The sequence below is a fragment of the Rhopalosiphum padi genome, chromosome 1 (assembly GCF_020882245.1).
Source record: "Rhopalosiphum padi isolate XX-2018 chromosome 1, ASM2088224v1, whole genome shotgun sequence".
Classification (NCBI taxonomy): Eukaryota; Metazoa; Arthropoda; class Insecta; order Hemiptera; family Aphididae; genus Rhopalosiphum; species Rhopalosiphum padi.
The window spans coordinates 61,388,627-61,406,434 of NC_083597.1; the positions used below are offsets into that span (position 1 = coordinate 61,388,627).

At 28.9% G+C, this 17,808-nt stretch overlaps 2 protein-coding genes across 2 annotated transcripts; both read right to left on the reverse strand.

Moving 5' to 3' along the window:
* Positions 1-4,278: 4,278 nt before the first annotated feature.
* On the reverse strand, positions 4,279-6,768 carry LOC132917949 (regucalcin-like). The gene is made up of 6 exons (XM_060978954.1): positions 6,611-6,768; positions 6,347-6,543; positions 6,070-6,270; positions 5,066-5,290; positions 4,866-4,978; positions 4,279-4,803 (listed from the first exon to the last, which is right to left on the reverse strand). Exons 1-6 carry the CDS (start codon positions 6,643-6,645, stop codon positions 4,555-4,557), a joined length of 1,020 nt encoding a protein of 339 aa, XP_060834937.1. The 5' UTR covers positions 6,646-6,768; the 3' UTR covers positions 4,279-4,554.
* Positions 6,769-13,720: 6,952 nt separating this feature from the next.
* Positions 13,721-17,566, reverse strand: LOC132929293 (regucalcin-like). The gene is made up of 6 exons (XM_060994591.1): positions 17,508-17,566; positions 16,560-16,744; positions 16,287-16,487; positions 14,631-14,855; positions 14,425-14,537; positions 13,721-14,306 (listed from the first exon to the last, which is right to left on the reverse strand). Exons 1-6 carry the CDS (start codon positions 17,549-17,551, stop codon positions 14,058-14,060), a joined length of 1,017 nt encoding a protein of 338 aa, XP_060850574.1. The 5' UTR covers positions 17,552-17,566; the 3' UTR covers positions 13,721-14,057.
* Between the last annotated feature and the right edge of the window lie 242 nt (positions 17,567-17,808).

Below are 17,808 nucleotides of genomic sequence, written 5' to 3' on the forward strand. Positions count from 1 at the left end.
ACCAATCTAATTATATCCGTATTACTCCATTAACTATACTTTTTAAACTTGATTTTTTGAATAAAACGAATCATTTAGTTGAAATAATATACAATATATTTAAAGCAATATAACAAATTACTACAATGTCATGGTTAATAGTTATAACACTTATAAGTGTGTTAGAATCATACATTCATACGTTATGTAATGTTTTTACGAGTAGAAATAATCTCAATAACCTTCTTATGGTACCTACTGCATAATTTATAATTCCTATACGAATTGTTTAAGCTCACGATAAAATTACGAGTAAAAAAGTAGACAAGTGAGTACCCCTTCGCCGTACATCGGATTTCGAATGGGTTACTATGTGTGTGTGTGTGTGTGTGTTAAATTAAAATTCAAAGATATAATATCATTACATACGAAAAACGATTCTGAACGAAGACGGTATATCAGCATATATCACTAAGTTAATTTCATTTTATCTTTTTTTTGATAAAGCTATACTTACTTTGCTTTTAGTAATTACGGTAGAATGGTTAATTTTATCCATAAATATTGCATTTATTATATTATTATTATTTAATTATTATAATAATTTATACAACATTATATAGACTTATATAGCTCAAAACGAAATAACATCTTTCTGTAAATACCATAAAACAGTAAAAATCAATTCATAGTAGATATAAATAGATAATGATATCTTAAAATAAATTAAGGTACTTATCGGTTATCGCGACTACCTAGCGAGACGTATTGAATGGTGGTTATTATTAGCATTGCTGTGGGGATTAATTATATACGAGAAATATGTGTTTTAAGCCTAAAAAGTCGTAACGTGAAAATTGGTGGTCCAGGAAAAATAGTATAAATCGACGAAAGTTTTTTTACAAGACGTAAAAATAATGCTGGTAGAGTTTTACCTCAACGATGGATTTTTGGAGGCATTTGTCGGGAAACGAAGGAATGTTTTTTAGTTGAAGTCAAAGATCGGTCTGCGTGTACACTGCTACAAGCAATAAAAGATAATATAAACCAAGGTACAACTATTTATTCTGATTGTTGGCGTGGTTATAAAACAGATGAACTACAGAATGCTGGGTTTCAGCATTTAACCGTTTACCACACTTATAATTTTACGAGTACCATGTATACTGTTGAAAAATAAAGTTTTCTTTAATTTTTAGTCCCAAGTACAAAGTAGTGTAAGTACCAAAATAGGCTCTGATAGTACAATAACTATACATATTAGGAAAATCTGGAGAAAGGCTCTTCTGCGCTGAGGTAATCTCACTATGATGGTGTGATTATGCAACTCGAGAACATTCAATCGATAATCAAGTCAATAAATACAATATTATCATCCCTGTTACTACCAATACGTGGAAAACTGTAATAGAAACAACATATTCTATTGATATTATTTAATTTGGCACTATAGACATCGTAGTTAAAAGTATCAAGGGGGAACCCCTTACAGGTGAAAACAACAAAGCCTTCAATTGAGTGAGTGTAGGTATATTATATATTATTAATTCGTAAAATCAGATGATTTAATAATAATCGGAACTCCGGAAGGAAGGTTGCTGAATATAATGACAGAGGTAATGATGGAGGGAGATCAATATTGGCATAATTATTACAGTAGAAGATATTGTATAGTGTATATACTCTATAGTCTATGGTATTGACTATTGATGAGCAAGGAACGAGAGAATCCTCTAACTTAATGGTCGGAAACTGCATAATGAGCTAGTACTTCAAGTACATATGATATAACTTTAAACAATCAGAATAATACAAATAGGTACCTGTATTCAACAAAATGTTGTATGAAATATTTTAATCCTAAATATTCATAGAATTTTCAAATCTAAGCTACGGTAAAATAAATAAACCAGCAAGTATCTATAATATATAATATCTAATAATAAAACCAGTGCTATAGTTTATTATGCATGTTTCAGACTTACAAATATAAAACACGGTTAAAAGCAGACTAAAATGACTAATCGAAAATGTTTTTTTTGAATTAACGAGCATAATTACTTTTATTTTTTTAGATACGAATAAAAAAAAAATCCAAATGAAATAGTTTTTATATTTAAATTCTTAGCTGCCATACACAATTAAAGAAGGAGATAAATCAAAATTAAAGATCTATGAAAGATAAATTTAAAAAATATTATAATAAACATATGCCCAACGATAACTAACTAGACTTAAATTAAAATAAATCCCCTTAATTATAGTATCTTGTATTTATACTCGTACTATGTAACTATAATATCGAGCCATGATAACACAAATTTAATTTAAACTAAGTATTCTTTTTTTTTTAAGTTATTTAAGGTAAGTCATTAAAACATGACATTTTTAACTTATAAATAAATTATGAATGTAATAAAACAAGTGCCGATGGTATTATGGTAGAGAAGGATTAGCTATAGTTGGATAATCACTAAAATAAGTGATGTATGGCACCAGGTCCCTGCTGGTGTTTGATTGAAGCTCACGAAAAAGATTTACGAATTTTTTAAGTTAACAAAATTATACCTCATCCGTCAAATGTTAATATCATCATCATATCTATATAAAATGTTCACAAAACATATTTATATTTTTATTATATATTTTGTCTTGACATCATCGTATGTATCAAGACATAATATGTCAGACTTTTGCTTTTTAGAAGTTTACATGTATACGTGATTGCTTTTAGACAGTCTACCTTTTTCAACTTAAAAAATAAAATATTTATTATATTCAACAACAATTGGTTTATAGAAAATATTCACAACCGAATTCGATAAGCCTTTTCTCACAATTTATACAAATTCCACCGTTATTTCTTTTTTTCCGAGTAAAATTTGCATTGTCAACCAGGTACGTGAATGAAATGAATGTATTGTGAAATTCACCTAAAAAAATCATCAATCCTCAGTCTTCCATCATTTTAAAATTATTGTTTATTTAAAGCAATACAGTATTGATTTTTTCAAATATTTTGTTTAAAAATAAAAAACAAAATTATTTCTAGTTGATGAAAATTACCGAATAAGTTGAGCCTAAAACTCAACAATAATTACTTTTCACTGTCAATCCTGTGTTAACGAAAATACATTTTTTTTGAAATTTATAATTTGTACATTAATTATAATTGTATGACATGTGATGTATGTGATAGGTACAAAGTATACGTAAACTAGTGAAAAGAAACCGTCAATTTACGGCGTGTCTAAAGTTAGTTTAAATAATTATTAATTACAAAAGTTACATTTTAGAATATAAGAAAACTGGCAAACCAATTTATTTTCAAGCAGCTATAAATAGTCTACTAGGAAGGTTGTTAGAATATAATACTAAGTTAATTTATCAGTTGTGGGATTCAATGATTTCGAAATCAATTTTTAAATCTTTATAAACACATTTAAAATTGATCTCGACTAATATACATAATGATATTATCACGTACCTATACTACATATTATAAAATATATATAATAATCATTACGTCATAATAGTTATCATAATACGAGGTTATTCATATTCTGATAATTATCGACGATTTGTTGAAGTATCTAAGATACAATAAACGCATAAAGCGTAAAACCGCTTTTATACAACGGTTATATTTATTATTTGAATGATGACACATTATTTTAGTGTAAAATATAATTGTTTATACTTTTATTTATATATATACACTTTTTTAAATTTTTATCATTTTCTTTATACATATATAAATCATAACACCTTAATAGTCTATCAGTCTATGCATAATATATATTATACAATGTATTTCCTTTAAAAGATAACAAGAAGTATTTCGGTCCAATAACTTCGGATTGATATAGGGTTTCCGAGCGAGAAAAACACATCATTTAATGATTTTGACAACATTTCGTGTAACTTTTAAAAGGAAACATATTATATTATATAGACTTATAGTGATAGGTTTATCACTTATATATCAACATAATATTAACTATAAAAAATTTATATTTTTTAGTTCTGTGATTAAATGTCTAGTTAAAAACGTGTATTAATGTTTATAATGTCTGTTCGAAATGTCTCAACTTCAAACAAGGCAATTAAAAACATATTATTAATATTTTATCTATACTTGGTGGCCTAGTTGGCCTATACCTAAGTACTTGCATAATAATACATTTATTTTTATTTTTTATTATTTAAATATGACAATATATTCAATTTTCTAATAAGTGACAAGTGGGATATAATTAATACCAATATATATTTATTAGTGAATATAGGTATAAAATATAATAAACAATATGCTTTTATTTATATATATATATATAAGTGTATAACATTGTACATATACATTAAGGCGGTGGATACAGTGTAAACATACATTGGAAAATTAAACTTTAATTGTGGTCGCCATAACAGTCACGAACAAAATCATATAGAAAATAATTAAAATACAATTAGATATAAAATATGTATTAAACGACGTTACAGTTATGAATTTTTTTTTGTACGACGAGGTCATGTTTAATAAAACATGAATTACTTTTTGCTCACGATACTAAATATTTACGACGGTCGAAAACATTTTTCGCGTACTCGACTATTCTTTGTACCTTTAACTCCGAGGCCAGACACTTCTAATACCTTTCCCGTCATCGGATACTCATGGAATTTTTCTGGTGTCACTCCACGACTAATTGTCGTTACGTATAGTTTGTCCAATTGTGGTCCACCAAACGTGACAGATGAAACCTTTTCGGCGGGAATCTTTAACTTGCCCAACAACTTCCCGCTTTTACCACTCACGTGCAGTACCTGTCGATTTATTGGGTGATTTATAAGAACATAATTTTAACTCCAAAAATTCAGAGATTTACCTGAGCGCCATTGTAGTTAGCGATCCAAAGATCACCGTTGGCGTCGATCGTCATACCGTCCGGGACGCCTGGTATGTTGTCCGTCTTGAAATCGTAGAACGTTTTCCGGTCCGCTGTTAAGAGATTTAAATAAATTGTGATTGTAAGATATTACTTTTGGAGAAAAAACATAATTATATGAATGCTAAAGAAATTATTACAAATAGCAGCCGTAACAGGGTTGTAGTTGAAAACCGCTATTTGCTTGGTCGGCGAATCTATGTAATACATCCTTGTACTGTCGCCGTTCCACGCCAGCCCGTTGGAAACGGAAACGCCCGGTAAGACGGGTTCTAAGCTTTCAAAACAACTGGTGTCATTTAGCTTGTACAAAGTTCCACGCCCCGGCGGAATATTTCCAGCGGCGTCTTCGAATCCCATGGTGCCTGACACAGTTTTTGTTTCGCTTTATTTTACAATTAGAAAATGACAATGCATATAATAATCCCATTGGGTTACGATTGTTTGTAGGTACGAACAATTAGAAAATAAAAATAGAATATTTAATTTAAAATTGTATACTAATTTTTATTTATACATCCCTTCTTTTAAAAGTACGATAATATCAGTGGCGGCTAGTGCCCCCCCCCCCCCTATAATTGAATGTTAAAAATATGTAAGTAAATAAAGAAATTGTAAATCATTATTAATATATAAAATATTATTAATTAATTTAAAGTATTTTTAGACTTAAGTTATATTATTTTAAGTTTGACTGTTTTATTCAAATTAAATAATGCTTTTTTGCACATTTAGAAACAAAAATACTGGATAAAGTTAATACTAACTTCAAACTTTCTAAAATCTCATACATTTAAAAATAAAAAGTTATGTATTGTTACATACAAATAAAAGAAAACGGAATAAATTTGAAATTTTACTATAGTACATTTGTGATAATAATATAGTAGGTATATTTTTTGATTATTTATTTAGAAATATAAAATATTATACCCAAAACATTTTTAGCAATACTTTTCTGAAAATATGGTATAAACAAATTCATGGGGGATCGAATAGCCATACACAAATGCCCCACCAGAAAAAAATTTGGCCCGGTATCGTAACCCCTCTCCCCTCATAATAAAAAATATCTGGCGCCGCCACTGCTGATAACAATTATTAATAATTAAAATAATAATAATTTATTATTATATTTACTTACCAGCCCACAAGTACCCGTTGTTGTCTGCTTTTGCATCGTTCCATCGGTTACCTGGTTTATTGTTATCAACGGTGATCAGCTCAACGACTTTATTAGTTTTTTCATTAATATTCCATCGGAGACTAGCCAAAGTTGTACCCAAACCAATGACAAACAGGCCTTGTTGTCCGCGAACTGGGATGACAAAACTCACGTTACTATCTAATAGGCATAAAAAAAATAAATCAAATATACAATAAAATCTTCAAAAAATCGTTATAATATAAAATATATCAACCTAATTGAACATATTCCAAACGGTTTTGGAAAAATCTGTAAACACGTTGCTGAGAAATGTCAACAAAATACAAGACGTTGTTCTCGGAATCCCAAAACGGCCCTTCGCCGTGCACCATCACGTCGTCGGCCACTTCCCTGATCGACGCATCATTATAATTAACAGCGCTACATCTACATGTCACCGCCGCCATCAAACTAAAAAAATATAAAATAAAATTTAAACTTTTCAATAAGTACAGACGAGGAGTGAACGGTTCACTACCTTAGGAGCACAATATTACACTTGAGAATCGACATCGTGACTGAACCACTCGTACACGTGCACAACTATATTATATATTCTCGTGATATGCTGCAGTAGTCAGTAAAGGAATGATAAATATTAATTACCTTGTGGTTTGCTAATGATTTGACGGTCTATTGGAGAGTGTTTAAATTAATACGGTGACACTATAATACGCGCATCTTATTCGTTTTCACAAGGAACGAATTCCAAAAAATTATAATCAGATAATAACGTTGCGGGTTTAATTTGAATAATTTTATCAATCTACAGTTACCTTGATACCTCGTCAACTACCAATAATATTTATGTCAAATAAGTGTGAAAGCAATATAAGCAGAAATATATACCTACTATTACCTAGATACACAGTTAATAAATCTAGAACAATTTAATTAATTGATATATAACCGTGAGGATTTCTAAAATCTGGTTACTACAGAGTATAGATAGAACAAAATACAATTTTTAATATGTTCATAATATATTAGTCAATTATACACTACCTATACCTCAATAATAAAGCCATAAAAAATACTACAAGGTAATAATGTTTTTAAAATCAGGCCAACTATGAATAATCTATTTTATACAACTAAATATAAAACAAGTACGAGTTGTACTTATTTTATGTGGGAGATTAGCCTTTTTTGAATATAATTATAGGTTACAATTGAGTAGAAATATTCATAATTCATAGAAAATTCCATGCATTTTATATTTTGGTCTTGTATAAGTTTTAATTTAATTACCACTTGACATTTAAAAAAAATTAGATTCTGAGTGGATCAATCAATATATTCGATTTTTAATGATAAATTTTATTTTCCCTTGAAAGTGGTTTCTTTCTGGTAGAAAATTGGATCTAGTTGACTAGTTAGTAATTTGAAGGATCAAAAATACAAAATTCCTAAAATTTTTAAAATAATTTAGGTGAATAAAAAATGAAATTCGTCAAATTGACGAAATTATTATATGAATTATTTTGTAAAATTATTTTAAATACTGAAGAAAATTGGGTTTGTATAAGTAAATAAACTTTGTTAAAGTACAAAATGAAATATTAAAATAACATGAATAGTAAAAAAGTACCATTCGTAGGGAATTGAAACTTTTTTCCATTACATATATTATTATTTATTTTATGTATATAGGTAAACATTAAACACAATGAAAATTTTAAAATATTTATATTAATATTAAACTGTTTGTTATAAGAACCTACTTAAACTATTCTACAGTAATCACTTATACATTTAATAGACTAACAACTATAATAAACAAAAATGTTATAAATTTAAAATCAACCAATTATTTTTTTGAAAAATAGATGACGCTTATCATTTAAGGCAATTTAGGTACTGTTTGTTTTAAATATCTTGAATGTTTAATATCTTAAATGTCTTATCATTTAAGGCAATTTAGGTACTATTTGTTTTAAAAGGATTATATTTTTTAGTGATTGAGTTTTTATTTTTCGCTTGAATATTTCAATAAAATTATTACCAAGAAATATTTTAAAATAATGAATTATTTATTTCATACAAAATGCTATTGTTGATACGCCTTACACAAAAGTTTCTCCGATGTATATAAACACTAAAAGCGTACAAACCATCAAAAGTATAGTATTACCTCTAACAATGCATAAGTATCAATGTGAGATAGACAAACTTTCCGTAAGACGTTCCGTTTAATCTTCTTACTGTGGCGGAAAATAGATGGCCTATAAGCTGTTTCGTCACACACAAAGTGAAAAGAAAAAATAAATATTTTAAAATGTTTAGCTGAAAACAGAGCCAAGGACGAATCAAATCCATTGATATAATAATAAATAAAAATATATATATTTAACAACCGCACATTATTAAATATAGATGTATAAGTTAAGTACCATGCCAATAATTTGTATAAAAATCCATCTGCCATGAGAAATATACAGAGGACTACACGAAATATAACTAATTGCCAAATATAAATAAGTTATACATAATATAACTGTATGTGGAATTAAAATCAAAATATAACACTCTGAAATAATCCCCCCACAAGGTCAGCTATACATGTATAAAAGAAACACCGTAGTGTCGTCTATGAATGATGAGTATTAAATAACGAATTGAACAACATTTGAATCATATAAAAAGATCATTTTTTTGTGCAACGCAACGAAGTGCTCGACTAGCTCGAGGATACTTAGTATAGGTATATTATTATATAATAATATATACATTATTATACCTATACTGTATAATTTTAATAGCATGGGTATAAAAATTAATTTTGTAAATTATTGCGTTATTATACATGTTTATTTCATATTCAGAGAACACTTACTCTATGCTAAAAGAAAAAACGTTCAAATCCCGTCTAAAACGTGTAACGAATGGTAAAGCAAACATAATGAAGTTTGAATTACAAACATATGATGTCAATTTTTCAAACTCAAAAGACTAAATATTTTAGTCTTAATTATTTTGTATAATAAATTCCGTCCTCCAAAATATAAAACAGATTATTTATGGAGACAAATTATGTTGACATATCCGCCCAGAGGCTATTTTTTAATAATTATTTTTTTTTATGCCTCGTATTGAAAGATGCACAAAAATTAAAATGCATAATTTAAATACTACACTGATAATGGCGCGTGTCTCTTCTTATAATTTTTCACAATGAATAATGTTAATGACTACACTTTGTATTAAGTAATTTTAAAAATTGTATTATCGTATATATATATATATATATATATACCAGCCAGCTATATAGGTAAAAAACAATTATTAAGAATAAATTATAGTATATTTTTATGTATATTAATTATATAAGCCAAGAAGTTATATAATTATCTATTATTAATACGGTAAATTAAAATAATTTTCGATTAAAATAAATTACATCTATACTAAAATAGTTATAACTTTTATAATGTTAAATCCTACATTACTATTCATTAACAATTAATATAAATTAAATAGGTACCATAGAGACGTAAAATATACAAATATTCATAGTTCGAAGTAAAAATAACTTTAGATTAGTCTAAATATCTTTAACATGATATGTAATAAATAATTATACAAATAATGGAGAAATGTTGCAAGCCCCTTTTTGAAAACTAATACTTTTTGAATTATAATCTATAGCAAAATAATTAAAAACGTTGTTGGAAAAATCGTTATTATTCGTGTAATGATAATTAACACCCATAATGGACTTAGTAGGTACAGTTGATACAATTTTATTCAACAACATATGCATAAGAGTTAAAGTTATTCAACCTATTGAATAGGTATACAAAACTATGATAAATAAAATGTATAGATAATTAAAAGATAAAAATAGAAAATTATTTATGACTAGATTACAGATTTTAACCTGGATGAATTATCATTGAAAAATAAAAGTTTTTTAGTGAATTTCATGTAGTTAACATTCTATTAATCTGAGCAAAAAGACAGTAATTTTGGCGGGAAGTATTTGTGTAGAATGTTTGAGATACACGAGCTGTAAAACAAAGGACATTTAAAGGTATTTAACTCAATAGTTCTGAACAGTCAATTTGAAGATTGTAGAACCAAAGCACATCATTAAATTGTCTTCTCTTTTCAAGTGACTCGATATTAAAATGTTCTGCTAGTTGCACAAGAGATGTATCAGTTTTGTTTGTTTTATAAGCTAGTACGCGTAAAAGTCTGTTCCGAACACGTTCAATTGTATTTATGAAACTAACTTGATAATGATTTCAAATTACTGAGCTTTATTCTAAAATAGAAAGAACCAGAGATAAATATAGCAGTTTAAATCAATTTAAGGTATTGAATTATTAGCAGTTTCAGTGTACATAAACTCAAATTAACGAAGAGCTTTATTAATTTATTACACATTATAATATATATAATAAACATCTAATTTTATCAACATTATATGAGAAATCTATAAATAAAAGAACTGTGCATAATATTATATGTATTTTTGATTACTTTATCAAATTTTCTATAAACAAGTAGAACTTATGAGGATTTTTATATTTTACATTTTCTAGCTGTTTGAGGTATAAATAATTTTTTTATCAACATTTATAGAAAAACCAAAGCTACTTTAAAAACTCAATAATTACTTATAAATACCTTAAAATGTATCTAAATATTTTTTAAATGTCACTATGTATAAAGAAAATTATAATTTGTCAACTGATAATTAATATTTCATAAATTACAAAAATCATATGCGTATAAATCGTTATTTTACGTGTAATTTAGTGTCATAACAATTTGAGCTTATATTAATCAGTGATAAATAACCACTCATACAAAGTCTATGTGATTTTACGCTAAACATTTTTTTTTAAATATTGATAAAAGAAAAAAAATTATACCATATCTACCAGAAATTCGTTTTCCATTTTTTTATATAGTAGAGAGAAACAGCTTTTATTTTCAATAAATAAATAAATAAAGCGAGCTGCTCACAATGTGAGTTAATGTAAGTACAAAGTAGTTTCAGGCAAAATAAATAAAAGTTATAAAAAGACTCATCATTTTAAAATCAAATTGCTCTACACAGAATCTAAAATGAAAGCAACGCATATAGTGTTAAACATTAGAATTAATGTTTGTTGTGTTTTGTTAAAATTATATAAAATATCTATTACCTACTCGTCAGGCGATTATTACCTACTTAATGAGAACATGAAAATAAACCAAATAATATAGCACCATTTAGTACGCTTTAACAGAATAAATTTTCTTAATTGGCACATATGCGTCCGGATAGATACTCGACGATCACATCGGGTGATGGTTTTTACGCAAGTTCGTGGCTGATAATAAAGATGATTGTTTTGAAAAAAAATTCATACGGCAGAAAATAAAACACGGACATTTTTCAGGCCATTGATAAAAATTATTAACACTTCCTATTAACGTGCACACTTATTATAGTAGAATATAACTTTTTCTCAAATATATACAGATTAATATTATGTAACTATCAACAATATACTACATGACGTGCCTATGCCCCCGAAACTCATTATTCAGAAATCAGAACCGTTTTAATTTATGAAAATATTTAGGTTTAGGCAAAATGATCTCTTTACAAACCTTTTATTATTTATGGGCCACATTTATCACTCGAGACCGCCAGTTTACTCCTGCACTGGTCTATAAGCACATTAAACTCGACTTTCACGATTTCTTTGTCCTCTATACTATTCAAATTTACTTTGCAAACGTTTAATTTAAAATTAATTGTAATTAAACTGGAAGAATCTACAACTGTCTCGCTTTTATAATAAAGCAACGCCCAAGAACATGGATTAGTAATTCAATTACAAAGGAAACTAAAGTGAATTTGTATCTAAAAATGTAAACAATTAATACCTTTTGAGTATAAATCGAGTTACGTCCCAAATTAGATATTTTGCGTTCAAGCTATAGCCTAACCAGTTTAAGGTATTGTAGTTATTTTTTAGAAATTATATTTCTAAAAAAGTGAATAGTAATGCACTAGAATACCATAAGCGCAATTTGAGGTGGCTTGGGGGGATAAACCCCCTCAAAATCAATCATAGCCCCCCCCCAAATGATTTGTATATATGCCCATCCGCCATTATATACCTCAGGGAGCATACACACAGTATATACATACAAATTATAATAGCCCCCCCCCCAAATTTAAAACTCAAATTACGCCTATGTAGAACACTAGACACAATCTACCCCCCCCCCACCCTATAAGACATTGGCAAACAGATTAAGTCGTTTCAATAAAAATTGATTTGTAAAAAATAAGATGAAATGCGCTTGTAGTATATACCAGAATTAGACTAGGCCACCGAAATACCAAGACAAGCCCCGGTACGAGCTACTAATGTTTGAATTAAATATAGCCACTCACCTTTGTAATACTATGTATATTTATTTTGCTGATGACTCGAACGTATCGAAACTGAATTACAGGAGTATAGTAGAAGTACTCGTGTCTAAGAATCTACGATACGTGAATAAAACTGAGCTTTTAGCAAATTACGTAAAGACAACGTTCAACACTACTGTGGTCTGTGATTACAGCCTATGCCTCAAACTTGTTTTCAACTTCACGCCTTAACTAAAACCAAACAAGTACATTCTAGATATTTAACAAACATTTTTCAGGAAATTACAATGTGGGGCAGAGGAAACATTCGTTAGTACAATAGTAACACCGTTACGCGACACAATGATGACACGATGAGGACAAGATATTTATAGTTAATTGATTTCGATCTATCCGAGTACAACGTTTAAGTTACTATAAGATATTAATAATTTAATATACTATGACGTATTACCTACATAATATTTAAATTTCTTATAAAAATGTGTTGACAGTAATAAATATAGGTACTGATATGTTTAAACATTTATTATTGTCAATATTTTTGGTTAATCCTTTACAAAGCAATTCCGAGTATTAAGTTAATTATGTTGATTATTATGTACAGTAAATAATTTTTTTTTTTTTTGTATCATTGAATAACAAACAGTAATACAACAACTCTTTAGTAAAAGTCAAGTAAAAAAAATGTATAATTATCATAAAACCTAATTCAGTAACATTGTCATGTCATTGTCATTTACGTAGAATTCCGTGACGAGGCAGTAATACTAACATACGTATTTCTAAATTTTAGTGAGAAAAATGAAGTGTTTTAAGTTATATTTAAGCGATTTTTGTGGTTTTTTTTTAAGCACAAGAATTGAACCATCTTTTTAACTGAACGCTAGCAATATAAATACGGCATAAAATATACAACTCTGAGAGCATGCTTAACGAACGCGCTGGTGTTGTAAGGTTGTAACTACCAAAGTGGCGTGACTCACGTAGTGTCTAGTTCCTCAGATGTCAAACGAAAAAGAAATAATAATAATAATATATCGATACTACCGTGAACGAAAAATGCGAAAAATGAAGGACGGCATAGAAAACATGTTATGGTAATGAACAATGATTTAAAATGAGTAACCTAACCAGAGCATCCTGAGATTTATATATTTTAAAATGTAATTACCAGGAGTTTTGACAAAGATAATTATCAAAATATAAATTAAATAAAAATTTTAAGTGTTTATTGTTTATACATTACAGTTATGAACAAAGTATTATGATAGAAGTACTATCACGGTAATAATTAATAAAATTACGTTATTACTATTTATAATATCACAATATAATAATATTACGATGGTCATAATAATTGTATTATGGATTAAACAGAATTAGAATTAAAATTCGAAAGTTTGGTTTAACATTGATGAATAAAGTTAGCATAGGTATAATAGGTATAATATAATATACTATAGCAGTTACTTATAGCTTGTATTTTGCTGTTCATCCACCATACATTATTTATTATTTCGCTCAAACCACTGCCAAACTTTTACAAAAGTCGAAAACATTTTTCACGAATTCGACGATTTGGTGTACCACGAATACCGAGACCAGACACTTCTAACACTTTTCCCGTCATCGGATATTCGTTGAATTTTTCTGGCGTTACACCACGACTAATTGTCGTCACGTACAGCTTGTCCAACCGAGGACCACCGAACGTGACCGACGAAACTTTTTCCGCGGGTATTTTCAATTTGCCCAGCAACTTTGCACTGGTGCCACTCACGTGCAATACCTGCCAATTCGTAAAAACCATTTGTAATAACAACGTTTTAAACATAAATGTACGTCAAATAAATGTTGTAACTGGTAGGTGTAAATTTGTTGATATATTATACCATTGATGATAATACCTGAGCGCCGTTGTAATTAGCAATCCAAAGATTGCCGTAGGCATCGATCGTCATTCCGTCAGGGACACCAGGTATGTTATCCGTCTTAAAATCGTAAAACGTTCTGCGGTTCGCTGTTGAATTAATAGTTTATCAGACATCAACACATTTTGTAAGAAAATATAATAGTAATAGAATCAATACGTAAACAAAATTTTAATACTTACAAATGGTCGCCGTAGCAGGATCGTAATCAAAAAGTGCTATTTGACCGGTTGGAGAATCAATATAGTACATCCGGGTGCCATCATCATTCCACGCTAGGCCGTTGGAAACGGAAACATTTGGTAATACAGGTTCAAGATTTTGAAAACATCCGGTATCGTTCAACTTGTACAAAGTTCCGCGCTCCGGTGGAATGTTGCCGGCGGCGTCTTCGAATCCCATAGTACCTGTTACGCATTCGACATCAACAATTATGTATTACTAAGTGGCGGGGGGAAAATTATAAAGGTAGGTGTCGTAGTCTCCCCCCTCACCACTATATTTAATATTAGCACTCAAAAAAAGTCAGCAGTTGGTGAATTCTTGACTAAAAATGTTTCACTAATTAACTATTGCATATGTTTATAATCAATCACATTTATAAAATATAAATAAATGGTTCATTTTATGGAAAATTAAAATCAAAGAAAACACATCTACCTACATCACTTTACTCTCAATCCTAAAAATATTCCTAAAAAAATTATTCTTTGAATTACCAAATAATCTTTATGGATAATTCTATCAAATACTTAGGTGTCCTTGAAAAATGACTAACCTGGCCAAATCACATTAAATCAAAAATACTATCGTTAACCTAACCTAACCTAATCTTAGACTCCGCAAAAAAGACCACTACTCGACTACTCCTATCCAAAATCTCTCTAAAAAATAAAACACAAATTTACAAACAAATATTAAATCCCGATGTACGACATACAACTCTGGGGAACTTCAAAAATTTCAAACCTAAGTAAACTTTAAGCGTTTCAATCAATAACTTTTCGTGTCCTCTCTATGCCCTTTGGTAAGACAGTAATCGTACTCTACATCATGACTTTAACATACCAACAATATTCATACTTGCTTTCAAACACTATAATACATTTCATAGAAATGTCTTCAACCGCGCAAACCCCCTCTTATTCAAACACTCCTCTCGTACGTTTAGCGTTACCTTACAACCCTTTCCGTCGTCTCAGACGTAAATAGCTACTTGATCTATTCAATAATCAATAACAACTAATTTTCCATACGTTCATAAATTAGAAGTAATGTCAATGGATATTCCCTTTCTTTGCGTTTTCAAGTCTAATACAAATTGTTAACTCATAAAAGAATAAAGATATTTTAAAAACATTGTCATTTATATACAATGTTAATACAAAACATTTGGTGAAAAATGCAATCATCAACCGTTATTTGTTCGTGAATTACACAAAAAAAAAAACAAAATCAATTTCATCAAAAATTAATTTTGGGAAAAAATTCCCATTTACCCAGAATTCTTTTTCTTTTTTTCCTGATTATTTTGAAAAATATTAAGAATCTATTATTGTTGACATCTCAAAGTTCCAACTGATACAATTTTCAACCATAAATCCACCCTCAAGGTTGAAAATCAGTCATTTTACTGCTCTAAGAGGTGATGACTAAGAGGAAAAAACACATAGATACATCATTGTAAAATCAATACATTCATTACTTCACTGAGAATCTAAAATAATGTTAGTAAGTAAATGTAATATTATTTTGTTCAGTAATTTATTCATCGCATTTGAGAAGGACTTTAACACTGGAGAGAAAGATTAGACATCGTTATTCCATAATGCACTTACCTGCCCACAGGTAACCATTTACATCCGCTTTAGCATCGTTCCACCGGTTTCCTACTTTATCGCGGTCGACGATAGCCAGTTCAACAACTTTGTGGATATTTTCGTGGAGGTTCCATCGGAGACTGGCCAACGTAGTACCTAGTCCGATAACGAACAGACCTTGTTGTCCAGCAACTGGGATCACAAAACTTACTTCTTCATCTAGGAAAAAATTTAGACAAACTAATGGAATACAAACAATTGTTCTTAGTCTAATGTATAGGTGTTACTCACCTAGCTGGACGTGTTCCAAACGGTTTTGGAAAAATCTGTAAACGCGGTGTTGAGATATATCAACGAAATACAAGACATTGTTTTCGGAATCCCAATACGGCCCTTCGCCATGCACCAACACATCGCAGGCCATTTCCCTGATAGTCGCGCCATTATAATTCACAGCACAACTCATAGCCAACCAACTGAAAAATACCAACCCGTTGGTAGTTGTCAGGTACAACACTATTTAGTGCAGATTTCAATTATACATAAGTGTTTATATTAACAATTAACAGCTAGCATTTATATCAAATGTTGAACTATCAGAAATTACAAAAATTCATTTTTGAATTTTTTTATATAATAGGTGATAACTGATAGTCAATTCAACCAAATTTGTTATCTCTGTTATTATAAGTGTTAAACGAATATATGTGAATACGTAACACTATAACATGAACATTAGAGATTAAATGTTCATGCACTATAAGTTATAACAAGCTATCGACATTCAGCAGTGTAAATAGTGTTGTACACGTTTAGTTTCATTAGTTTTAATCACGGACATATATTATACGTCAGTGGTTTTAAAATTATAGATATATAGATAAAAAAAATATATTAAGATAATGTGATCTAAGAATTCTCAGATCTATAATTAAATTCAAAGCTAAGAACATTATTTCTTACAATTATTTTTCGATATTTAATTTTTGAAAACAATTTAAATATGAAAAATATTTTAATATGCTTATAACTTATAGGACACAGATAATGTAGGAATCTATAAATTTGAGCTTAGGTAAATTTACTTCAATATTAAAAACTAACAAAATTAAACGAGTACTACTATCTGCTAAATGTAATTCTGCTTTCTATGTGAGGCGCTTATACAAATGAGACAACAAATGTAGATATGGCGTTCCCTTGACCTGTTAAACTAATATTACTCCATGTTTCGCCTACCTCAGGAACACAATATTACACCTGAAAACGGACATCACGATCATGATACTTACCGGCCAGCGTCTGTTGTAGAATTTAAAAAAAAAATCAATATATATGGTTTTATACTGTTATGGTTGGTTAAACAAAACAACGAATCAGATTTCCATTTCCCCGGGGACAATGTCCAACAAACGGCTTCTCAGATAACAATATAATAGTAGTGTCATTATGTAATTTAATTGCTTTTAATGCGTCCATTAATTTTTGCTATCACTTACCTTGTAAATTATGTGGGAATAATTAAAATTGCGAGGGTAAA